We start from the raw sequence: 27,235 nt of genomic DNA on the forward strand, positions 1-27,235 counted from the left end.
AGATTGACCGTCTGTGTAACTATTTTTATCAAAGAGAACGAAAAATGTCCAAAATAGGGGAACAGCATCTAATTCCAGCGTGCCTCTAATGTTGCCATATCTGCACTGAAATCGAGTGATAAATAGCTCAATAAGAAGTGAGCAAGCAAAAAAGCAAAGCAATCCACTTTGACGACCCCCGGGTCTTTTGTGGTCTCTGTTGCAAGTTTCTGCTCATTTCTAGGCGTCCGAAGGTTATGTGTGGTATGTCACCCAAAACCACTTTTACGCAAATGGACCGACGTTTTACTTCCCCATCCGATAGAAGGCGTGATTAGGCAAATCTCGTCTCGAAAAATGCCACCGAGTCCGTCTGGGATTGAACCCAGGCCTGCTGGGGTGAGAGGCGAGTGAGCAAGCAAGTTTCTATCAAAAGTTTTGCAAAATTAGTTGTTAAAATAGTGAAAATCAGCAAATTGGATGGAGTGCTTGACCTGCCAAACATGCGAGAATTTTCCCTATTTGCTTCATAAACATTGAACATAGGAACTAAGATACAGCTTCTGATAGAAAACCCAAAAGGAAAAATGCGATTTTCTGCGTGTTGAATACAAGCTTGAAATTTCTAGTTTTTTTTAAAAAAAAAGGTCCCATAAATATATGAAAGACAATAGCTTATAGGACTTTTTCAAAAAAAATCTAGATTTGTGCAATTATTGGACCAATTTTTAATATCAAAAAGTGAAACATTTTCAAAAATAACAAAATAATTATCAAAGTCTTAAAATTAGGCATGACTTTCCCAAAGTTCTTAAGCAACTTAATTTTGACTTTGAGTCGGAGAAAAAGCAATAAAAATTAAAAAGTTTTGTGGTTGAGAATTTCCGTTCTAACTTAGGCCGATATTTTGTATCAACGTTTATGTTATGCATTCAACTGATTTTATTTAAAGTTTTTGTCTCCTTTTTTGCATTTTTTTTTCAATATTTCATCACCGTCATTTTGTCCGCCATCTTGGATTTAAAAGTTCTAAATCACTACAGCGTAGTTTGGATAGTCATACTTAAGCTCGACAATCCAAAATAAGAGGTCTGAGGTCCATTTCTCGATATCTCGTGACTCTGAGATGGTACGACGCCTTTCATGTTTCTGAATTTCTACTAAACACGTTTTTCAGTGATTTGTAGCTTGAAACCGTGCATTTTTGTGTTTGTCTGCTCTACAACTTGAACACTCTGAAAAGGAACCCTGGAAGGTTATAAAATTTTAAAATGAAAAATGTTATTCTCAATGAAAAAATAACCCTTCTTGGTTGTTGCATGTTCGAAAAATACATAAAATTCCAATAAAATGAAATATTTCTTGATTTTTGGCAGTTGAATAACGGAAAAAGACAACAATGTTGCAACTATTCTTGATTTTTGTATTTTTTGGTAGAAAAACCTTTTTCACGTAATTGTGAGTATGCCATCAAGTTGGGCTTCCAATTTTACACATAAAGCCACTGAATTTCTGTCTTGTCAGGGTTTCGAGCTATAAATGTATGTATGTATGTATGTATGATCCCCATACCCGCAGGCAACTTGGTCCTGGAACACATGTGAGCGCTAGGTGAACAATTCGATCATCTTTTACTCCATAATCTGTACACCCACGTGCATACGTTTTTTTGCACGAATTTTAATGCTACAAACACCGGCGCATATATCAAAATGGTTTCCCTTTTCCCTCCCCAAGCGCCGGAAATTTGTAGCGGGTGTAGGGACACTTTGCATAGACGCCCTTGTTCCCATCACGTCACTGAGGGTATGGAGCGACGAGAAATTAATAAGCATGCCCCCTTAGTCGAACCTTCATTAGAGAAGCAGGCAATCCACAACTCACAGCGAACGACCAAGGGAACACCCTACCGCGTATATAATATGGTTGGCGTAGTTGTCTTGAGTGGTTTGAGCGAATGTTAGAATATTAGTGAGAGAGTTTTATGTTTTATAAAAAGAACGGGCTCACCAAATAATGTAATCTTCAAGACAGCTTCATTTGGGTTCCGGGAGTTGTCCGATTTTATTAACTTGCGATCCGATGATCTCCCTTCGACAAACTTAAAACAACCAACCACGACGTTTGACTGGGATTGGTGACGTTGCCGACGGACTCCACCGTTGTCCGTGGAAGTGAATCGGATGAAGTTGCTGCTGCTGCTGGAAAATCTTGATTGTGATGATTCTTGCCGTTGGAAGCCGGGAATCAGCTTCGATATCTTCACCAAACTCCTTTTTGAAAATCCAGAAGGTTTTGTTCCAAATGCTCCGCTGGATACAACTGTTGAAGCGCTTGGCCGTGACCACCAAGTTTTCCACCGGATGTTGCCAAAAAAGGGCAAAATTAAGTATATTATATTTTTTGGAACAAAATTTGAAGAACAAAATTGACAGCGAAAAATATTTCGATCCGCACACGCGCATGGTTTACTTCGATCTTGTCAGGGTTTCGAGCTATAAATCTGTAAAAAACGTGTCTAAATAAAAATCCAGAGAATGAAAGAGGTCGTACCGCTCCTCCATCACGAAATATCGAAAAATTGAACAGTGAATAGGGACCAAATTTGAAGGAATTCGAAGATAAGTCGGGGCAACTTTTTTTTCGATTTTGTATGAGTTGGTGGATAATGACCTAACTAGACAATTTATCGCCCATGGATAATCCAGAGCATTTAACAAATTTAACAAAGTTCATACAAATAAACAAAAGTGAAAAAAAAATGACCAAACAAGAGTCGAAGAGGGATTCTAATGCATTCTACCAGCGAGCTTACAACTTTTCCTCAAATAAAAGAAAACAGCAAAGAACAAAATAAAGTAGCATTAAATATTTTTCATTAGTATTTAATTTCAATTCTAAAACAACTAAATATAATTAAATAAAAAAGAGACATATGCTGTGGTAATTATAAATCAATCATGAAAACACCAATTCAGGAATTAAAGATAATGTCAAGGATAATATAATAGTTGAATTGGCTATACATTAGGGTACCCAGAAAATGGGACTTTTTCTCAAAACCTCGCTCCACAAGCTGAATATTGTTCCATGAGTTATTTTAGGACTGTGGGACAAATATGAACAACATCGGTCAACATTTGTATGAGTTGGTTTGTATGGGAAAAATCGAAAAAATGTATGGAAAACCCAAATTTCTTACGGTTTGGTCTGCACGGTGCGCTTTTTCCATCAAAATATTTCCAAAACTGAGATTCTCATTGAAAATTTAATGCTCTCCAACTTTGTAGAACATACCAAAGCTGCAATACTCGCTTCTGAAAAGTTACAAGCGATTTAAAAAGTCATTTTTGTATGAAAATAATATTTTACCTAAACTTTAGGCTCGCGTAACAATGGGTTAATCTCAACCAATTTCGCTCAAAATTTGCACAGATGCTTAAAATAACGCAAAAACCGTTTTCCGCTTATGGAACAGGGGGTCATTTTTTCTGGGAACCCTACTATACATACACCACACCAAACTTCTAATTTGCTTACGTGGGCTTAATTTGTAGGGGAGAGTGGGGAAACTTGATCCCCGGGGACACTTGATCCCAAGCCTGTATCTCGTTAGCATGTGGGTAAAACAATTAGCTTTTTTCTAGAAAATTGTGCGAAATTGACTAAAACTCATTGTAGAAAACAAAGAAAAAAATTAAAAAAATGTTTAGATTGAGTTACACACATTTTTCTAAAAAGTGCTGCAAAAAACTTCCAAGAGATCTTTTTTCTTTGTTTTGATAAGTATAGAAAACACTCAAAAATTATTGAAAAAAATATTTTTTATACATGAATTGTTTGATAAACTTATAAACTACGAAACCCTCACGTATTTGACGTTAAATTTATCGTCATACTATTTTTACAATCAGTTGTTTAAAAAAGTGCGTTTAGGGAGACTTGATCCTTGCATTTTTACAGTCACTGGAATCAGCCTCAAGATAAAATAATTGGGCTGGGTTTTCGTACATAGTTTCCTTTAGTATAGTTGTACATAACTTACTGCAGTTTGAACCATTATTCAAAAGTTTTGTAAACAAAAATTACCAGGTTTTGTAAACATGCTCAATTTTGGTCTAAAAAAGGAAATTTGAAGTTTTTAAATATTTTGCATGCTAAACTTGTTATATTTTTAACACAAACGTACAGGTTTAATGTGAAATTGCTGTAACTTATAGAAAATTAAAAGTTTGGATGAATAAGAAACATTTTGCTTAAGATTTCTTCAAAATGTTGAAAGGGGGATCAAATTACCCCCAACATTTTGAAAATGCCGGTTAAAAATATTGAGCATGAGCATGAGCATGAGCATGAGCATGGGCATGGTTGACTGCCAATGAGCTGCTACTCCGTTATTGACAGATCAGCTGAAGTTAAACAATGAATCAAAAATGATTAGTGGGAGCCAACCATCCGTTCACTGTTTAACCTCTGAAGATCCCTGCTTTATTAGTCAATACCGGCGCCCTCCCAAGAAGCCTGCAGTTCAACGAAAGGGAGGAATGTTAGTCCGATAGTTGAAGTTGCAGACTCATCAAGCACACAGTTTTTCGCTATATACTTGTTGATACCGCTTGAGACCGTTGAATCCACAGCATCTCCTTCAAGCATCACGTGATTAATATTTTTTTTGGGTTAGTAGGATAAGGTATTGGCTTTTCGATGCCTCCCGAGCTACGATGCTATGGGGAGGACTTTCATAACAGACCCGTCGGCGAGCCTTCCGAGCAACGATGCTATGGGAAGGTCTTTCTGGTTAACACACAAAATCACTCACTCACAATTATTTCACTCCACTATTAATTATTCCAAAATGTCAGTGCGTCTTTCGATCATTATATAGAAATGGCTTTTTCACCATAAAAAATAAAACCTTAATCGAAAAAAATTATACACAATTTACCCGACGCCGTGCCTTCCGATCAACGATGATATAGGAAGGGCTTTGAAAATCACAAAACAATTAATTAAGATCACAAAAAACACCAATCACTCAACGAAAATTACGCTCAAGACACAAATAATTCCTTACTGAATGCTATTATTATTCGATTACCACAATCACTCACCCCAAACGAATAAAGACACAAAAGCACACCAAAAAAATTAACCTGCATAATCACGACTTCGCGTCCCCACTTCCAGCGCACCAATGATGCTATTATTCGATTACCAGCACACAAAAAAAAAATTAACCTGCATAATCACGACTTCGCGTCCCCACTTCCAGCGCACCAATGATGCTATTATTCGATTATTACAATCACTCACCCCAAACGAATAAAGACACAAAAGCACACCAAAAAAATTAACCTGCATAATCACGACTTCGCGTCCCCACTTCCAGCGCACCAATGATGCTATTATTCGATTACCACAATCACTCACCCCAAACGAATAAAGACACAAAAGCATACCAAAAAAATTAACCTGCATAATCACGACTTCGCGTCCCCACTTCCAGCGCACCAATGATGCTATTATTCGATTATTACAATCACTCACCCCAAACGAATAAAGACACAAAAGCACACCAAAAAAATTAACCTGCATAATCACGACTTCGCGTCCCCACTTCCAGCGCACCAATGATGCTATTATTCGATTATTACAATCACTCACCCCAACCGAATAAAGACACAAAAGCACACCAAAAAAATTAACCTGCATAATCACGGCTTCGCGTCCCCACTTCCAGCGCACCAATGATGCTATTATTCGATTATTACAATCACTCACCCCAAACGAATAAAGACACAAAAGTACACCAAAAAAATTAACCTGCATAATCACGACTTCGCGTCCCCACTTCCAGCGCACCAATGATGCTATTATTCGATTACCACAATCACTCACCCCAAACGAATAAAGACACAAAAGCACACCAAAAAAATTAACCTGCATAATCACGACTTCGCGTCCCCACTTCCAGCGCACCAATGATGCTATTATTCGATTATTACAATCACTCACCCCAAACGAATAAAGACACAAAAGCACACCAAAAAAATTAACCTGCATAATCACGACTTCGCGTCCCCACTTCCAGCGCACCAATCAAAATGCCGGTTAAAAATATTTTTTTAAAACGCTTGGCATGATTCGAAGAGTTTATCTGATGAAATACCCTTATCAGCCAAACATAGATGAATGTTTAAGCTTTCAATTCATGCAAAAAGTTCATAGTTTTGTGAGAAATTGACAGAGTTATGTGCGATATAAAAAAAGGGGAGCAAGTCTCCCCCACTCTCCCCTACTTCTAATTGTTTTGTTATTTGATCGCGATCATCATTAAAACTCTTAAAACTCATCAGCAAACAGCCACACCTTACACAACCAGCCCATAAGTTCTGGGAAAAATCCCACCACTTCCTCGACCATTTACTACAAACCAAAGTCTCCGAAAGGAAAAGTCAACCGAGCTTTTCATTAAATTTGGACCATTACGCGTTGCATTCCAGCGATGACGGTTTGCGGTTTTAATTGGACATTAATTCGTGGCTGGGTGCTTGAAGAAACGCAGAAAAAAAGCGACAAATAAATCGAAGTAAAAGCAGAGTGATGAGAAAAGAAAAAAAACAGTACACAAGCAAAACTCAACAAACAACTCGCTGACGAATCATGTTGAAATTGGCAGATGCACGAAGGCTTAAGCCCATTCAGATGTCACCGCGAAAACATTATGACGATTTCCGGAGAAATGCGCTCAAACCTTGGTTTCCACCAACCAATGAATGACTGACAGGTATGAGGTTATGAGACCACCCGGGTTAAAGGGAAAAAAAGAAAAAAGAAAGAGAACTTCGTGACACATGTTAGATCAGGTTGATTGAGGTTTGAACACGCGCACGACTGTGAAATTACATAATTGCAGGTTTCGGTTCGGCAAAGGTTCTCACCGTTCCAAGTGCGCGATCACGCGAAAATCATATGAACTTATGATTAATGCAAACGAGAGCAAGTTGCATCTTGATCACTCGATCTGTGCGCGCACCTCATCTTCAAAGCCAATTGCTCAACTAATGAAGTTGAGCTGATCTTCTAGTGTTCCCTTACGAAATTAGTCAGGCCTAGACTCTTCTGTGGTAACACAATTTCGTTAAATGACCATAACGCGTGTCCCTTTGTTAAATTATAGGTTAAGAAGCGAAGCACCGAATTCGATATCACGATTTCGGAATCTGCAGATGCAGATATGACTCTGTTTTGAGTGGATCGTTGTCCTATATTTTGCTTGCATAGCCTAAACAATTTTAATTACGGTAAATAATTCTGTCTGACAGTCCACGATCATGAGATCGGATCAGACGGTATCGTGAACACTAGTCGTTTATTGTTTACATTTTGAGAACGAACCACGTTGAACAATGTGAAAATTATCCAAACATGTTGGTTAATTAACTAAAAATATTAACTAAAATGTATGTAAAATGAATAAACAAATATAAATACTGTAACAGTAGTTTATGCAACAAGTTGCAAAAAGAAAAAAAAATCAGCACGAGTTGTACATTTATCCAACGCGGTTTACCGAGTTGAATAAATACGACGAGTGCTGAAAAAATCAAGTTTTGCAACGAGTTCCATACAACATTTTTTGCAATTCCGAAAAACACCCATTGAGTGAAATTTTATGTCAAATTTTCATGTATTTTGACAATAAATCGTTTGAATCAAAAAAATGTTGAAAAGTGTAACTTTTCGAAACAAGTGCTGAAAAGTTCAACTTTTCAGCAACCATTTCAGTGCTGAAAAGTAGAACTTTTCAGCATTTATTGTGAAAAGTGTTGCTATTCGATTCTGTTATTTTTGGTACAGAAAAGTAGGCTATTTCGTCGTTCAAGAATGACAGGAAAAGTATGTAGTTTCACGACGGAATTGCAAAATAGTAGTTTATGCAACAAGTTGCAAAAAGATGATTTTTTCAGCACGAGTCGTATATTTATCCAACGAGGTTCACCGAGTTGGATAAATACGAAGAGTGCTGAAAAAATCAAGTTTTGCAACGAGTTCCATACAACATTTTTTGCAATTCCGAAAAACATCCATTAAGTGCAATTTTAAGTCTAATTTTCATGTATTTTGTCAATAAATCGTTTAAATCAAAAAAATGATGAAAAGTGTTACTTTTCGAAACAAGTGCTGAAAAGTTCAACTTTTCAGCACCCCTATCAGTGCTGAAAAGTAGAACTTTTCAGCATTTATTTTGAAAAGTGTTGCTATTCGATTCTGTTATTTTTGGTACAGAAAAGTAGGCTATTTCGTCGTTCAAGAATGACAGGAAAAGTAAGTAGTTTAACGACGGAATTGCAAAAATATATTTAAAAAAAATCTAATCATACAGTCAGAATGTTTAAGAAAAAAGTGTTTGTGAAAAATCGAAAATTTAGAAGAAATAAATTTTCTGAGAAAAACAAAACGTCTTGTTGCAACAAAATTAAATGATACTTTTTCAATAATACTCTATTTATAACAGTCAAGCAAAGTAAAATAAACTTAATTTTTCATTTTCAAAAAAATCAACAACAGATTTTCCAATTTTATTAATATTTTTGGAAGAACCAAAATTCCAAAATGTCTGTTCTCATTCCCACTATGCACCAATGTCAGTCTTCAAACTTAACCTCAGATCTTCTTGAGAGAACCAATGGTCCAACTTCTTCTGCTTCTTCATGTTCTTGAACCCTCACACTCTCACTTGCACGACGCAACTCCGTCTCGTCTCGTGATGTTTGCGAACCATTTTCCACCAGTTTTACTTTCGGTTGCCGAAGTTTTCCCGCGCACGCCTTCCCCCTCGAAGCTTCTTCTACTTCTTCTTGTTAACTCTCGAGGGGGTGCAAACCGTCGTTGGTTCACTCGAAATGGTAATTGTGTGGCGGCGCAACACTGTTTGATATATAAATCAGATCATTATTTTCCACTCCAGTTTAGTGGTGTACTAGCTTGCAATGGAAGTGGTTGGTCGGATTAGTGTGTAATTAAGCTTTAAGACTAGAGTGAAACTGAGTCTGCAGCAAGGCAAACAGAAGCAGACGGATTTGGTGCGAATAGGGGAATTTTGGAAGAGATTTTTGGCAGTTTAGATTTTAAGTGAAACAAGTGAACTAAAGTGAAAATGATTAACCGAGTTTTTACGCTGGCATCAGTGGTGAGTGAAATAATGGACTTTTTGGAAAAGGACTGTAAACTACAAAGTAAAGAGTAAAAACACAAAAGCAACAACCAATAAAAGTGCAAAAAGTGTGATGAATGATATTTTGAATAGAAAGTAAAGTGATAACTGACTGTGATAAAAACTCAACAAACCACAACAAATTAACTGGAACACTATCATTTTGTTTGTGAGATCTGGAATTTTCATGAAAAAAAACATGAGAGCAATTCTCTACGAAATCGGTCTTTTTATAATTTTAATTTTTGTATTTTTTAATCCGGCTGAAACTTTTTTGGTGCTTTCGGTATGCCCAAAGAAGCCATTTTGCATCATTAGATTGTCCATATAATTTTCCATACAAATTTGGCAGCTGTCCATACAATAATGATGTATGATAATTCAAAAAGCTGTGTCCTTTGAAGACATTTTTTGATCGATTTGGTGTCTTCGGCAAAATTGTAGGTATGGTTTTTTTCATATCTTTTAGGAACATCAAATGCCAACTTTTTAGAAATTTCCAGGTTGTGCAAACAATTTTTGACCGATTTATGAATTTTTGAATCAATACAGATTTTTTCAAAAAATCGAAATATTGGTCGCTAAGATTTTTCAACTTAATTTTTCGATGTAAAATCAAATTTGCAATCAAAAAGTCAAAAAAAATCAAATTATTCGCTCTACAGCATTGCCTTGGCGTTCTCGATTACGAGATTCCTACTCGAAACTAGTATAGGTGTCCGAAGGCTTGATTGTTGAGGCAATTGCAAACCTCTTTTTACACCTAAGCTTCCATCCACCCCGGGATTCGAACTGACGACCTTTGGATTGTGAGTCTAACTGCCTACCAGCGACTCCACCGAGACAGGACCCAGGGAGACGACTCCTACACCTGGATTGAGCTAACGACCTAACCTCTAGGTTAGACCGGGACCAACATTTGCTTCCCTGTCCGACGGAAGGCGTGATCAGACAAATCTCGTCTCAAAATTTGCCACCGGGACCTTCTGGGATCAAACCCAGGCCGACTGGGTGAGAGGCAACCACGCTTACCCCTACACCACGGTCCCGGCAATCTAAAAGTGCTTTAGTGAAATTTTGATAAAGTGCACCGTTTTCAAGTTAAAGCCATTTTTAGATAACTTTTCTGAAAAAAAAATTCGCAGTTTTTAATTTTTTTAAATTTGTGCACATGTTTGCCCACTTTTGAAAATAATTTGTTGATACGACCCTTAGTAGCCGAGATGTTGCCATGCAAAGATTTAAAAACAGGAAAATTGATGCTTTCTAAGTCTCACCCAATCAACCCACTATTTTCTAATGTCGATATCTCAGCAACTAATGGTCCGATTTACAATGTTGAAATATGAAACATTCGTGAAATTTTCCGATCTTTTCGAAAAATAAATAAATCAAGACTAACATTTCAAAAGGACGTAATATTGAATGTTTAACCATCAGTGGGGGTGACTATGGGTAAAAAAACGATACACCTCTCATAATTTCTAAATAATAAAAGCAACTTTGATACCATTGGAAAACTTTTATCGCAGAATTGTTCTTAGACAGTTAACTTACATTTTCCAAAATATGGTTGAATTTTAGGGGAGATGGGGGTAAGACGGCCACCCTAAGGTAGAAGTAACATAAAATTTACACAACAGATTATTTTGATCTCATATTACGTACACATTGTACTATTAGTAGTCCAGTATAGAAATGACATAAATTAGTTGGTCTAAAAACCATTTTTTTAATACTTTTTAGCAATTTAAAAAAAAATTTAAATCGTATATATATGAACAAGCCTTACCCGAAAAACTTCGTCTTTTCCTTTTTTCGTTTGTTGACGTTTTTAGCTTTTTCCTTGTTCAGCCTCCTATGATCAAAATTAGATTTTACGCAACTTTTTCCATACAATCTGCAGATTTTCCGGAATCGGTTCCAGAGTGGCCAAAGTTACCACTTTTTGGCGTAAGAACCTTCCTTGGGCTTATACGAACCCAACGCAACAAAGAGCACCTCGATCCGACGCTCCGTATTGAACTGATTCGCGTTCGAACAAAACCATCGAAATTTTTTATATATATCTCGAGTTTTTTTTGAAAAGGTCCTATAAACAAAATTTTCACTTTTTGATTTTTGGGTGTTTTTGAATACCCCTGACTCAAGGCGGTTCTAAAAACACCCAAAAAGCAAAAATGGAAGATTTGGTTTATAGGACCTTTTCAAAAAAAACTCTAGATATATAGATTACGCGGGGTAAGACGGCCACCCATGTGGGGTAAGACGGCCAGTGCTATAAATTAACTTAATAACTTTGCTAAATCCATCCAAATGCCTACATGGTTTGTTTAACAGACTTCTCTGAACATCATAACTATTTTGGTTGAAAAAATTAAGTTTCAAATGTGAAGAAAAATGCTGTTTAAAAAAAATACATATTTTGGCTCAGTGAATTTCATATTATTGCGACTACATTTTATGAAAAACTGTGAATTTTACTTCAAAACAAACATAATTTGATGCAAAATAATTAGTTTGTGTATTTAGATTAGAATAAGTAAATCAAAATTATGTAAACAATATTAAATTAGCGATTTTTATGAAAAGTTTGATAGGATTTCATACTATTAAATGAGTTTTGCTATATCACTGTAAAGAATGTTGTCGAAACGGTAGTTAACAGCGTTTTGATCAAAAATGGATAGTTTTATTGAAAATGCTTTTCCTTATCTACAAATATGTCTTAATAGTCAAAAAACCGTCAAAAATATAACCTATATCAAATAAAATTTACAAATTACGGGTGGCCGTCTTACCCCCGAAGGAGGTGGCCGTCTTGCTCCCAAATAAATTATTTTTTAAAACATTTTTTGCAAATAGCTCATCGCATTTTTTAAACTTTTCCGAGGGACATAAATTAGGGAAAACCTCAATTTAACATGAAAAAATATTTGTAGACAGGAAAACACATTGTTATCTAACAAAAATGCCTAAGTAGTTTTTCATGAAAATTACATCCAATTTCAAGTTCAAAAATTATTTGTTTATTTTGAGCTATTTTATACTATTCCAAACAATATGTTTGGCAAAGGTGGCTCCATATGCATTATTTAGCATGAGGAACAGTATTGCTAAACATTTTAGTAATATTCATTAGTATACTTATCAAAACAGTGGGGTGGCCGTCTTAACCCGCCTGGCCGTCTTACCCCCAGCTCCCCTATGAACTTTACCTTGAATGCCAATCATTGACATTGAGTCAAATTAACACTAAGGGGGTCAAAAAAAGTTGGAAATGCAACTTCATCCGGCTGTATCTCGGCGAAAACTCAACCGATTTGGATTATTCTTGTTGCATTCGATCTAAAAGGATGTCAAGAATCACCTACAACAAAGATCCAAAACAGATACGTCTACCCTAAGTTACAATGAAAAAGGCAATTCCAACTTTTAAATCATTATGTTCAATTTTCTATGATTTTTTGAGCATCGGCCGATCTGTAAACCGTCCCGAATATGTGGGATGACTGTATATAAATGACTTTGAAAGTTATTTAATAGTCTTTATTTCATTTTTCTGTTTTTTTTTCTGCTTGATATTTGAGAAAAACTTCAAAATAATGGCAAATTAATTTCAGACTAAGACTAAAATATGTGAAGTTCATCAAATATTAACGGGTTAAAATACGTGTAATAGAGTTGAAATTATGATAATAATGACAATCACTATTATTCTTACATAATCTACTTTAAAAAGGTTCATGAATCATCCAAAAAATTATGCAACGATAAATCTCTCCTTTCCCCCCTAAATCCAGCTTATCTCCCTCACCACACCCTGCCTCGAAGCCCGCCCGGAGCCTCCAATCAGCGGTGGAGGTCCCGGCGGTGGCATTGGCCCCGGTCCCTATCCTCCGTCCCGGCCCGAGGGCGGTGGCTACAACTACGGCCCGCCACCACTGCCATCCATCTCGGTCAACAGTTACGGCTCGGCCACGTCCGAATATGGTCCGCCAACGCAGGCTCCCGTAATTCACAAACACGTGTACGTGCACGTTCCACCGCCAGACCCAGAAGTTCCCACCACCAGGTAAGTGTCCCCTCCTGGGGGGATTCACGATCCAATCAGCTTACGTAAGACGGGCTGACCTTCGTGGGTCACACCGTGCGACGACCCAACGGTCATCTGCTTGACCTTCTTTGCTTTGCACATGTCTCTACGGTGTCTCTCCCGCGTGTGGATTAAGCCACTAAATGGTCACTGTTATGGTCTGTTGTCCAATCAACTACTTCATTTTAAATTTTCAAAATCAGTTCTAATACAGTTTATCTCCATTTCTAGTTTGTTAACATTTTGTAACACCATTACTTTAAAAAAAAAAATGCAACTCCGACAACAGCACACTACGGAAGCAAACTATCGTTGGGGACATTACGGCAGAGTCGAACATCTGGCCAATGCGATGTGCAATGTGGACATTGCGTTGATACGATAAGTCATCGCAGGCGGCGGCGTGTCACCCCGTTGAAAGGGCAAACTCGACTCTGCCGTCGCGTGAGTGACTAAGCGAGTTGTCAAATGAGCGAAATGGCACCTCCTCCTCGGATCGACCGAGAGCAGCGATCAATGGACTCGCCGCTAATGAAGCGTATTGCATCGAAAGGATGGGGCAGCATTATGCTAAGGTTAAGATGGCAGAAGGGTTGTAGCATTGAGTTAACAAATGAGGTACAGATGAATAGCAATTTAAAGTTGCCAATGTTTAACTTTTTTGCAGAGCAATTCTGCCCGAATACCGAAAGTGGTTTTCACATTTTTTTTTTAAATTTGGATTAAATTTTGTAAAGTCCTTTTCCATGACAAAATAGCTATATTGCAGATTGGTTCGTACATTCAACAGATATTTTGTCAGCTATCCATACAAAATGGTATTTTAAATATCTAAAATCTGTTTCGGGGCTATCACTAAAGCACGTGGGCACTTTTAAGGATATTTCAGTCACACATTTCTTAATTTAATATTGTTTTGTTTTGATCAAGTTAAAAAACACTTAGAATTTAATTGAAATTAGTACATAGCTTATTCCATGTCAACTGAGTAAACTTTTCGACTCCACCATCACCGATTTGGACCAAACTTGGAGGAAACGTTCATTTATAGATAGTTAACAGAAATCCCAAGTTTGATGCCGTTTGTACCAGTCCACTATTTTGGTCGGTGTTGTTTTTGATTTACTCGTATCTTTGCAACTATTATACCAAAATACTTCTTTTCTGATTGCATTTTATAGTAGATTGTCCAAGGAATGCGAAAAATTCAATATGCCTCTCAAAACTATAAAAGTTTATGTTTTTTTCAATTTTCCATTTTTTATATTTTTTTATATTATTATTATCGTATTCCCCGGCCTAATTTAAATAAGAATCTTCCAAACCCTCAAAGTAAACCTTACTGTGAAACAGTCCTTCAAAGATAAAATCTCGGAATTTCCTTTACAAAACTTAGCACATGAACTACGCTAGCGCTCCAGGCATACTTTCAGGAGTTAGCAATTCAATGCACTAGCACATGGCTCAATCAAGTTTGCATAGTAGCTATTCTGTACGAAATCGGCCGATTTCGACCCTATTTTTTTATTTGGCTCAAATTTGGTGGGGATCTTCCCTATGACCAAAGAAGCCATTTTGTGTCATTGGTTCACCCATACAAGGTTGTCCATACAAAAATGGTACGTCAATATTCGAAAATCTGTAACATTTGAAGGAATTTTCCGATCGATTTGGTGTCTCCGGCAAAGTTGTAGGTATTGATGAGGACTATCGAGAAACTAAAAGTGAGAGTGTGTGCGTGCAACATGGAGTTAATCTGTTCGAAGTGTCATGGTAAACTTCACAGCAACTTCGCTTTGCTAGGAGGAGGTGATTTTAGCGGATTGCAGACTGGATTTTCGCCATGTCATGTGATGATTGTCTAAGCCCAAGTTGCCTAGGAATTGATAATTGGGAATAGAACCCATTCCACTTCAACCAGATTCTCACCACCATGGCAGCCGTCCATTGCCGGCCGCTCCCATCACCACCGCGCACTAGGGACAAGGAAAGGGATTCGGAAGACGGGAAGTGTTAATGCTCCACTTATTTCAGAGTATTAAGGGAAAATCTCCACGGTATCTTCAAGTAAGTTTCGCTTGGAGTTGGACGGTTTTTGGGAAGATGAATGGTCTAAGGAGGCGAGTGGTAACGACCGTAAACTTCACAGCAACTGCACAGAAAGTTTAGCTCCATGTTGCAGATTTGCAGATTCAGAAAAAATAGATAAAAGGCAAAAAATAATTTGCCGATTTCAAAATGACTTTTGTTCACCAAAAATCAATTTCCCAAAATCAGTTTTTTTTTTATTTTCGAAATTTTTTGATATTTATGTTTTGAGGACAAAAAACCGCGATTTTCTAGCCATAGAGAAATATAGACAAATTTGTTGTGTTTTTTGGAAAAAATAGAAATTTTAGCCAAAAAAAAAAGTTGACTTCAGTATTTAATGTAAAATCAAATTTGCAATCGAAAAGTAATCTACAGATTTTTTGAAAAAGTGCACCTTTTTAAGATATAGCCACTTAGATTTTAATTTAACTGAAATTTGTTTTTTAAGTGGTCGTGATTGAAAATTTCCAAAAATATTTTTTTCGAAAGATTTAGAACCTTTGGTTGCTGACATACAGCGAATAAAAGAAACAAGAAAAAAATAGTTTTTTAAGTCTCACATTTTACATCTCAGCAGCTAATGGTTCAATTTTTAATGTTAAAAAATAAAACATTTTTGGAATTTTATGATCTTTTAGAAAAAAAAATATTTTGAAAATTATGGAATCAAGACTATTGTTTCAAATGAGCGTACTATTTAAAGTCAAACATAATAATTTTGATGATGTTTGAAAAAAAACTGTAAAACTTAGACAAATAATTTAAATTTGGAATGACTTTCGTTACGTTGAAAAGAAGCAAAACAAAAAAAAATTAATGTTTATAAAATCTTAAAAAGAATTAGTTTAATCTTCAGAAATGATTTAACTTCATCACCGCCAACAATCCCGAGTGCACACGGGTCACCAATAGAGTACGAAAAAAAGCTATAGCATGAACGTCTTGGACACACCCCAAGTCGACAACGATTTACCACTGCGACGATCAGTGATTTTACTGCCCAAATCCATAAACCGCTGATGCAGATGATTCACCAAGTAATTCCAACAGACTTTTCGACACCGACCGATCAAATCACGACAATGCTTTTCCTCGAAATTCCTTGACTTAAGTCGCATGCCAAGCTTACCAGCAATTAGTAGTCAAACACGATGGCCAACCTGATAGCAGTCATGAAGGCAAAAGCCCCCAACGAAACGTTACACCTGTCCTACCGTCGCCGTGGTCGTCGTCCCAATTAAGTAACTCGATTCTTTTCCATAATATGTGCGATGATTTGGTTTGAGGGGGCGAGGAGTTTCTTCACTGAAAAAAACTTATGCCGCAAGCATGCATTTTTAATACATGTGCTATCAACACGCCAAACTCCTCCCATGCTATGCTCTGAAGAGCCACACAGAAAAACAAGAAGCAAATTAAAAGAAGATCATCTTATGCAAACCACGCCACAGCTCTTTACTGCACTTTTCCTGCAACATACCGCATCGGGTTCTCGCGTACAAATATCTCAATTTTCCCATTTAGTTCTACCAACTAGTTGGCAAATCGTTTTCACACCAGCAAAGCGAAGAGATCTGATTTGTATGCTAATTAGCTGTGCTCGTTTGGGGAACCGGAGGCTCTGTCGTAAAAACGTCTGGACCAATGCACAGTTTTAGAACTCTGTAGCTGCATAAATCATCATCTGAATCTCGGAAAACTGGTTGGCCTCTGCAGGTTTGTGCTGGCAGCATTTTAGATGTGATTTGGATGATTTATTGGAGCAGGATTTGTGATAGGCATTGGAGGGACAGGTGCTATTCCTTAAGTTTATGTAAATTTTCTTTTGATCTTTGCCATACACGATGCTTTAGTTTAAAGCGGCTACGGAACTCGAATCGATATGAGTGTAAATCAAGCTAAATTTTGTAACAAAAATTTAAAAAAAAATGTAAAAACAACTTAAAATGTTCAGCAAGTTCACACAGAAAAAAAATGATTTTATAATACCGTAAAACGGGGTGACTTTGATAGCCGGGGTGACTTTGATAGGTTTCAGATTTTTCTGCAAAATGAAGAGTACAAATTAAATACGTACGCAATGGTTTAGAATCATACTGACCGTGGTAGAGGAGTGTTCAAAGTACCTCAAGAAGAACTTTTGATAAAATTTAGAAAATTTTAAAAAGTTAGTTAACTATAATAAAGAAAAAGTTGATGAAAGACATTATTTCATACTTCAGAAAGTGTCATGATTTTCTCAATGAACATGATTTTGAATCGGAAAACGGAATGCATTTTCGGATTCTTTGGACAATTTTCCACTAAGAGAAGGCAAAATAAGTTTGTAAATAATATATGTTTTTGAAACACAATTTAAAAAAATCTCCAAATTTATAGGCAATGTTAGTTAAACAAATTTTATGTAAAATGTGAAAACTTGTGATTCGTGCTTCGAAATCAGTTTAAAATGCAATATAAATCAATAATTTTATAAACAAAACTAGTTTTAACGAATTTCAGGAAAAATTTCGACTATTTTACAATTTTACCTAAAATTTATATGTATTTTGTTAAAAAGCTTATAAACTTAAATAACTAAATATAAACAATAATTTTTTTCTTAAAAACTATATCAGCAACCTTAGTGATGGTACATTTGACGTAAAAATGAAATTTGAACACCTTAAATCTGATTTTTACAAGAAAAATTATAACTATCAAAGTCACCCCGGAATTTAAACTAAGAATTTTTAACGTAACTATTTTTCTAAACACTATTGAAAAAACTTTTTTTCAAAAATAGTGCATGGACTTTGTGGGGCCTACCCCAGTACATGTTTTAAAAATAATAATCTTGAGAAAACCGGAACCAATTGGAAAATATTTCAAAAATAAATTGAAATCCTATCAAAGTCACCCCGGTTTACGGTACATCAGAAAATGATGAATATTCATTTTTTTCATTATTACATTTTTTTTTCAACATTCCAAAATTCAACTTTTTTTTTTGCTGTGTACATAAGTTTTAGCTTCAATAAAAATCTAGAAAGTATTTAAAAATTATTATAAATACACCATTTTGAGAAATTCAAAAAAAAGTATTTTGTAAAATAATTTATTTATTTAATGCAGAAACAACTGATTTGGGAATGATATTCAATCAAACGATCACGAGAATTTACTTTAAATCGATTGAAACTAACTTAATTAGCTATTTGTGTGTGTGTTATTATTTAGGGACGTTAGCTATAGTTTAATTTACACCTCACCATTAGGGCTAGTGATTTTTCGTGATTTCACGGAATCCGCCGCGTAATCCGTGAAATTTGCCCTTGGCCGTGAATTCAACACCGTGAAATGGAGTGAAATTCGAATAATCACTTGAAAAATTGCTCCTCATTGTTTTAAAAATTGATTTTTGAATTGAAACAAACCACAAGTAGTGCATTTTGGAAGCAGTTGTTGAAATTAATTTGAAAATATTACATGGTTAGTTTAGATCTCATTTTTAAAGATATTAATTATAACATATCTCTATCAAAATGTTGATTCTTACATGTAAATACACAGCGAAATGACCTTTGATTGTAACATGCTATGAATAACACAACGAGAAATTCAATTAAAGAAAACACAAAACCTGAGCTATTTTATTATTAAATTTCTGTTAAATATAGTAAAATAACGATTAAAAAGTTGTATTATATAATGTGAGTAAAAATTCAAAATGATTTAATTTTTTTGGGTTGAAATTATGTTTTATATTCAATTTTAAAATACATTACTTGGTGATAAAAATAGCATTTTTAAACTACCTATTTTTAATTTTTTGATATTATCAATACGAAATGCTGTAAAAACTGTTAAAAATGTAGCTTTGCTTAAACTTATTCAAAATAATCAAATATTATAATTCTACTTTTAATGAATTAAGAATGGTTTTCGTTTGGCAAGACTTTAGCAAACTATTTTGATATTAAAAATTTTAAACTTTTTCAAATGTAAAACTTGACAAAATTCAACTTATTCCAAAATTGCAATGCAAATTTTGTGCCAGGGGGTAATTTTTTGTTATTTGAACTATTGTTAATTCTCAAGGTAACTTTCCTCCGCACAATAATAGTAAAATAATATATTTTTGCATTTAAATCAAGCAGATTTTCGAGAACCGTGAAATTGCCGTGAAATTCCAATGTTTTGTAATTGACATGCCGCGAAATTTCAATTTTTGAGCCGTGAAAAATCTCACCCTGGCTTCGGCTAAACATGATTTAAAACGTGTATTTTTCTGTGTGCAAAAAAAGAATTTAAAAAATCTGGGACCTGCAACTATCCCTAACGATAACATACACTGTTGGCTTGTCTATCTTATAGTTTTGATTGCTTTTGTAGATTCTCGAACTGTTCCTGATGAATTCACAAAAGTTGAAGATAACCTAAACTTTATTTCGACCTTGTTTATTGAACTGGCCCCTTCAGCAATAGCTTTGAACAACCACTCAATAAAAGAGTTTGTGATTGCGCCCACTCCTTCTCAAGTACCCTTCTGCGACACGGTCAAACAACCCCTTCAATCACTCAACAACAACCCTCAATTACACAATATTTGACCACCTGTCCATCTTACCTCACCCGCACAGAAAACCCATCTCCGTCCCTCCACCCCAGAAGCACTACAAGATCGTCTTCATCAAGGCTCCGTCCCCGCCGACGCCAGCCCCACCCGTAATCCCACCCCTGCAGCAAAACGAAGAAAAGACGCTGGTCTACGTGCTCGTCAAGAAGCAGGAAGAACCGGAAGAGATCATCATCCCGACGCCGGCGGCCACACCTCCGTCCAAACCGGAAGTCTACTTCATCCGGTACAAAACGCAGGTGATTTAGCTACCGTCGGGTGAGGTTAGGTTTGTCATTTTGACGGGTGTTTTTTTTTCTTTCTCTTTCTTTTTTCACGGAAACAGAAACAGGAAGACGGTGGACCATATCCGGCGAGTGGGACCCCAAGTGGCGAATACGGATCGCCCGCGGGACCTCCGAGCAGCAGCTACGGAGTACCGCTATAGTTCGGTCCTTTCCGAGTACATCTACCACAAGTTTCTGAAGCTGTTCGGCGTGGCACGCCCCTAGGTTCGGGTGTCGTGCCATGGCCTGCTTCCTGCGTCATTCATCCTAGTGTTCATCCAAGTTACATTCATATAGTAGGCCAATGAAATACAGCGTTTAGTTTTATTTTGTAAAATCTCTTGTTTTTATTTTTTATATATTTTTCTCTTACGGTTAGATATAGACAACAATTTGTTTCTTCTCTCTTTTATCTAGGGTCCCTACGAGTCTTAAAATTACGCACCTCTCATCGTCTCTTGATATCTCGTATTTTTGTTCAATAATTTAACAGCGCAAAAAATTGTCAGTTTCAGTTTGCTTCTAAACTAAACACTAAACATAGTCTCTTCTTGGGGGGTCATCCGGAACTTGGCACGTGTCCACAGAAAGACAGAAAGTTGAACATCAGCTTGTAGAACCTTTAAAAGCAAAGAAGTAGAGCTGTGCCCCCGGGCGCCATCTTTCTTCTGTCACCGTTAAGAAAAAGAAAGATGGCCGCCCAAGCGAGGGGCGCTGTGGTCGCGCCAAGTTCCTGACGTTTCCGTTGGTTTGTGTGGGTGTGCCGGAAGTGGGTCTAAACCGAGTTCTGGAAATCTTCGCGCACGCATTCGTCCTTACTAGACTAGTTTTAAAGCAAATACGGAGGTATCGCGGGGTTATGTGCAAGTGTCAAGTGTGTGTGTGTGTCTGTTGCATTGTTCCGGAAGAAGTGTCATCGGTAAATTGTAGGCGTTGGCGAAGGTACTTTGGCACTTAGTGGTATCCCTGGTGACCACCGTGTCCACCGGTAGGGGCGCCATACTCAGTGTGAGGCAGACCTGCGTTGGAAAAAAGTAAAGAAAAACGAATGTAAATACACATTAAGCAAGTGTCACTTCAACCGGGGGGCTTGACAACGGGCGCTCAGCGATGACACATAACCACAAAGGCACATAATAGTGGTAATAACCGAATGAGGAAGACGACGGCTTAATTGTTCGCATGGAAGAGAAATCGTCATAATAAATATTTATCTAACTTTTGGATGGCATTTGTGGAAGCCTTGGTGCATACGCGTCGATGACAGCACAAGGGGGGGTCTGCCATGCAATTATGCAGATTTCTCTAGCGTAGCGCGCGTTAATTTGTTGCTTTTTATTGTTCTGTTTGATTTTTTGGCTCTAGCCGCAAACGTCAGCCAAGTGGCTTTGACATTTCGGATTGGCTGGTATTGGTCTAAGACGGGCGTGAAATCTAGGTTAGGTTTCTGATACGCTAAAGGTTAATTTTTGCATCACCATTATGCAATCTTTGTCCTTGTCGGTTTGGGGTGTGATTTATGGACGTGCTCTTTTAGTCGCTTTTGGAGATTTGTATCAAAAGTCAACCCTACTTTTCGGATGAATCTTCTTTTTGGTGCTAGAAAATGTCATATTTTGCATATTGAACTTTTAATGTAAATGTTATATGTGACTGTCCTGCCCCTCGGCTTTGAACATCATCTGTCAAAGTGACATTTAGATACGCTACGGAGCAGTTTGTTTCCGTATCATTTTACGCCAAGAGGGACGTCGCTAATGATTTTTGAACGAACCTCTATTTTAATTTACTTATAAGGAAAGGAACAAAACAGTCACGTAAAAAAGTTCAACGAATTGGTCACCAATAACGGTGATTCATCTGTCTAACCCCTCGAGGGGAGCCATCAACCTCCGGCCGTGACATTGATCCGCGCAAATCGCGCAGAGCTTCGTGTGTGTCAAACCCGAATCGACCATTCCAGAAAGCGAAAGTATAAAACAAAACAAACGTTTCAACGTCTGGTTTTTGCACGACATCCGCCCGCCCCTCGGAAACTCATTAATTATAGTATCGTTGAAATCTGAAACCACCGAAAAACACCGAAAATCGATCGATCATCTGTCAGATATCGGCTGGGGTCACTTTCGCTTTCGTTCCGGTCGATCTTTATGCTAATTGGGCAACACCTCGTCAAACAACCACACATGAATGACGTACCCCTCGGTCATAGTGACAGCCGTAGTGGGCGCTAATGCCGTCCGGTAAACCAAAACCAAGTCGGCGCTGGGAGAAAGTCTAACCTCAACATATCTTCCCAACTTATTGACATTAGGGGCGGCTTAAAACTGGTTCGTTATGTTTGTCATTTGTTTTTGATTACGGTGTCTCTCATCCGGCTGGGCCAACTAGGATGATTCGATTATGTAAAGACGGAGAAAAAAATGCCATTGTCTCCGTAATACCGGCTGGAAGAGAGGAGGACCCCTCGGTTGATCTCATGGCCTACCGCGGCGTCATTGCTGTTGTTGTTATGCATATTTTGGAGAGCCAAAAGGTCTCGCCTTTTGGGAGATTTCGAAAGGAACCGGTTCTACCGCAAAGTTCCGCCGAAATGTCACCTGCGGGCGGGCGATGGACAGCACGGATCAGGTGATTTATCAACCGTTCGTGGGAAGGGAAAGTTGCCCTCCGTAGGGTAAAAGAGGCAAAATGTGCTTTCTTTTAACGATTTTTTGCGAGCGCGTAAAAATGACGTTTCTCGCACTAAAAGGAGGTCCCCAAAAGGGCGGCCAGGTCTTCTCGTCTAGGTTATGTAACGCGGATCGATAAAGATTGGCTGCGATCGTAAAATTTTATGGGGATATTTAAAGGTTTTTGAGACCCGCGCGCAGGTTTTCCTGGGACGAATAAATTGAGTTATTTAAATCGGTTGAATCATCGCGGCCCATTTGGAGTCTGATGGAAGGCGATTATGAAACGGTTTTCAGCGAGGAATTTTTCATTTTTTTTTGGGTAAAAGGGACGCGTAACAGCGTGGGTCCTCGAACCGGTTTGAGGATCGGCTGACTTTTGAAGTGATGGTGAAATGTCACACAATGTGTTCTTTTTGGATTACGCAGTAAGTGATGAAAGGGATCGGCTAATCAAAATTTCAAGCATGATTGGTGTACCCCTAGGCTGTCAAAAATAGTTTTGAAATGACAGTTAGTCACGTGCTTGTGTTGAAAGCAAAGTAAGTGACAACCGAGGGGATCGACAGTTTTAAAGATCCATTAAGCAAAATACAGGAAACTTCACTGCACAAAACAGACTAAATTGGAAGTTTTTTTTTTTTTTGCTTTTGTTGATAGCCTTGAAACTTCATTAGTGCATGATTCTAATCGCCAATAACGATTTTAAAGCTCGACTTTCTGACTCCGAGCGATCAATCGAACCATTTTGATCTAAGCAATTCTCGAAGTCATCCACTTAATCACAAATTTAACTACCTCAATCGAATTCTTCCCAGAAATCGTCCAAACGACCTCCAAAACCCCAAATCTCATCATCATCTGCGCCCAGGCCATCCCAAGAGGGAGTGTCCAGTTATGCAACATCACCGTCCGGGTCGCCACATTCCGGCGGACAATGGAAGAGTCACGAGACTAACGGGACCACGTGTTACTCTTCCTTCGTGTTCTTGTCCCGTCCCGTTGTTGTCGATTCGCTTTCTTTCTTGAAAAGCGAAAACTCGTTCGAGAACTTGGAGCAACCGGTTGGTCGCTCTAGTGGAGAGGTCGTAACCGGGTGAAATAAAAAGTGATGTAAACATTTTGGGTGTTGTTTTTGGACAGCACAGAGGGGGCATTCAGAAGGTTCATTGACTTTGGACAGATGCTGCGCCTGGGAGGTCGTTTTTTGGACGGAGGGAAGAAGATTTGGGTGGAAATGACCAATTAGGTGGGATTTTGGGACCTAACTGTGCCTGTTGAAATGGTTTAATTTGTCAATCGGTTCTAGGATTTTGGTCAGAATTTTATCAGAAGACTCGCAGACTGTCGGATCTGATTACTTTGACAGCATTTTAAATGCCAATTTTCCGTAAGCGAGGTCGAATTTTGACTAGTTCATGTAAGCAAGTTTAAACAAACTGTCAACTAGAAATACTGTCGATGAAAACGAAAGCATGTGTTGACGTTTTCGAGTGATGAAATCGTTTTTGACGTTATTGCGTTTCGTTTTGTTTTCATAACGGACTCAACTAGATTGTTTGAAAATAAAGTCATTTTTAGATAAGTTTTCAATCTCTTTACAAATTACCCACTTCAAAAATGCTTGATTTTGTTAATTTTCGTGTTCTTTATAAGCTCTGAACGCAAAAACAAAGATTTGTTTTCGAAAAAAAATCCGTTCAGTGTTTGAGATCACGGTGGTCTTCATTCTTTTGAAAACGATTTTTTGAAAACGAACTCTCAAGGGGATGGACACTCTACAGCAATCTACATAGAATCTGTAGATATTTGTAGAATCCAGGTGAGCTCTCTCTCCGGATGCCATGTGATCTCATCGAAGTCTTGCCAAGCCTTTGAATTTCTAACCTCAAAATAATAACGTCTACTTACTTCCACTGCTGATGGCCGATCCGGACGATCCTAACGCCGCATCGAATCCGTGGCCGGAGCTGGACGAGGACGAAGCCGAGCCCGAGGATATCGCTCCACCGAATCCGGAGCCGGAAGACAGAGCCGAGCCCGAGGATATCGCTCCACCGAATCCGGCACCTCCCAGCGATCCGCTGATGGCGTTGGCAATTCCGGCGGCACTGCCCGCCGCTCCCTTGTTGGCCTTGTACTTGATGAAGTAGACCTCGGGCTTGCTTGGTGGCAGAGGGGCCAACTGCGGGATGTTGATGTCGGCCTGGTCCTCGGGCTTCTTGACCAGCACGTACACGATGGTCTTCTCCTCCTGTTGGGCCTGTTGGAGCGCGATCTGGGCGGCCGAGGGCTGCACGTTCGGGGTCTTGATGAAGATGATCTTGTAGTGCTTACGGGGGACTCCCTGGCTCACGACCTGCTGGGCGCGGGTCTCCTCGGGCTCCTGCGGGGGCACGTGCACGTAGATGTGCTTCTGGACGACGGTCTGCTGGGGAGCTGGACGAAGGAAGGAGGGTCGTTGGAATCTACTAAACTAGTAGACAGAGTGGCATAGGTTACTTACCGAAAGATGCTCCCGAGGACACAGCGGATCCAAAGCCAGACGAAGACAGGCCACCAAATCCAGCACCGGACGAACCAATCGAAGATCCGAATCCGGACGAGCTTCCAAATCCGGACGAGCCTCCGAATCCGGACGAGCCTCCGAATCCAGCCGAGTGATGAGCCTGTCCATGGAACGACGGGGCCGCTTGGGCTTGATGGTGGTGGAACACTGGAGCCGGAGCTGGGGCTGGGTGGAACACCGGAGCGGGGGCAGGTGCTTGGTAGTATCCACCATGTCCACCCGAGCTGGCAGCCGACGAGGACACTGCCGAGTGCACAATAGGACGTGGTGCCGGTGCTGCGTAGTTATATCCTTGCAGCGGAGCTTCCGGTCGTGCCGAAGCAACGGCCACACATGCCAGAACCTTGACGGAAGAAACACCATTTTTAGTAACACGATAACACTTTCAAATCAGTTCATAGTCCAACACTAGCACTAAATCGCAGTAAAAGCAGCACTAAGTGAGCACTATTGAAGCTCTATATCACTCTTTAGTGCTAATTCACAAAATCATTGTTTCCCAAATCACATTTCAATGCACCATCACTTACCACTAAAATCTTCATTCTAAAAAGCACAAAAATCACCCAAAAAAACAGTAACCTATCTCACTAATTAACCCAAAAGAACCCGTCAAACGCGGTGCGCGGCTGTGTATTCACTGGAGGAAGCCGAATCTTGGACTGAATATTGGAGGCATTGTTTGTATCGATAAATATAGGTAACTCCCCACCACCACCCAAAAAAGGGGACGACCAGCCTGGCCACAACACAGATGAGCCGGCCAGCCGCCGCCTTGCGGAGATTTTTTTTTTCGGAGAGCCACGCCGAAAACCAGTCCCTACAGAAAAAAAGTCTCACACACATCGACGCACGCACATGAAGAAAGCACATGGTGACTTGGGCTGATGCTGCTGCTGTTGCAGGCGACGAACCCCGCATCTCGCACCAGACGAGCTTCGGCGGTGACGGCGGTCACAACGAGAGATCTATCAGAGTTTAGGTGATCAGGTCGCATGAATTTTTAAGTTGAGGGTGTTTCCTTCCCCGCGCCAGATGTGGATCGAAGTGATGATTTTATTAAACGATATTCAAATTTCGCCCACCTCGCGGGGAAGTGGCACAAAGAGAGAGAGACGTGTGTGGAAAAAGCAGCAGACAGATTTCATAATAACCGTGCGAAAATGTCATATCTCACGTAATTAGCCGGTGTGAATTTCAAAGGAAGATTGCGGTTTTTGTTGTGTAGGAAAATGAGTTTCCAAGATAATATATGTTACTTTCGTGAATTTTGAAAAGAATTTGTGAATATGTTTTAACGTTCTTAGTGAAACCTGATAATATCAGAATACGTTTCAACAACATTACCTACTTTTGTTTAAAACACAATTTTCAAGTTGATGCCTATTTGAACAACACAGCAAAAAATAATGTAATTATGGAAGGTGTAATTTTGGAAGGTTGAATATTACCTCTTTTACGATGCAATGTTACCTCAATTTAGTCTGAAAAAGTGACATTACACTAGAAAAGTTGTTAAATTACACATTTTTAGAGGTAAAATTACAGATTTTTTCTGACATAAAAGATGTACCCCTTCCCAGATGTAATATTACCATGATTTTTTTCTGTGAATTCTGTGAAAATTCGGAAAACAGTTATTTCTTGTATTTTTAGTCCCTACAACTTTTCATACAATTTTATCTGTAAAAACAAAAAGTCTGGAAACATACCTACAAATTTATATC

General features: G+C 38.4%; 2 protein-coding genes across 2 annotated transcripts; one reads left to right on the plus strand and one right to left on the minus strand.

Annotated features, from left to right (window-relative positions):
* The first annotated feature begins 8,783 nt into the window (after positions 1–8,783).
* On the plus strand, positions 8,784–20,604 carry LOC120412506 (uncharacterized). Its single transcript, XM_039573010.2, has 4 exons — positions 8,784–9,172; positions 13,000–13,271; positions 20,006–20,240; positions 20,327–20,604. Exons 1-4 carry the CDS (start codon positions 9,140–9,142, stop codon positions 20,426–20,428), a joined length of 642 nt encoding a protein of 213 aa, XP_039428944.1. The 5' UTR covers positions 8,784–9,139; the 3' UTR covers positions 20,429–20,604.
* On the minus strand, positions 20,568–26,188 carry LOC120412492 (pupal cuticle protein 36a-like). The gene is made up of 4 exons (XM_039572991.2): positions 26,039–26,188; positions 25,446–25,851; positions 24,851–25,378; positions 20,568–21,286 (listed from the first exon to the last, which is right to left on the minus strand). Exons 1-4 carry the CDS (start codon positions 26,051–26,053, stop codon positions 21,222–21,224), a joined length of 1,014 nt encoding a protein of 337 aa, XP_039428925.1. The 5' UTR covers positions 26,054–26,188; the 3' UTR covers positions 20,568–21,221.
* Between the last annotated feature and the right edge of the window lie 1,047 nt (positions 26,189–27,235).

Source organism: Culex pipiens, chromosome 1 (genome assembly GCF_016801865.2).
Source record: "Culex pipiens pallens isolate TS chromosome 1, TS_CPP_V2, whole genome shotgun sequence".
Classification (NCBI taxonomy): Eukaryota; Metazoa; Arthropoda; class Insecta; order Diptera; family Culicidae; genus Culex; species Culex pipiens.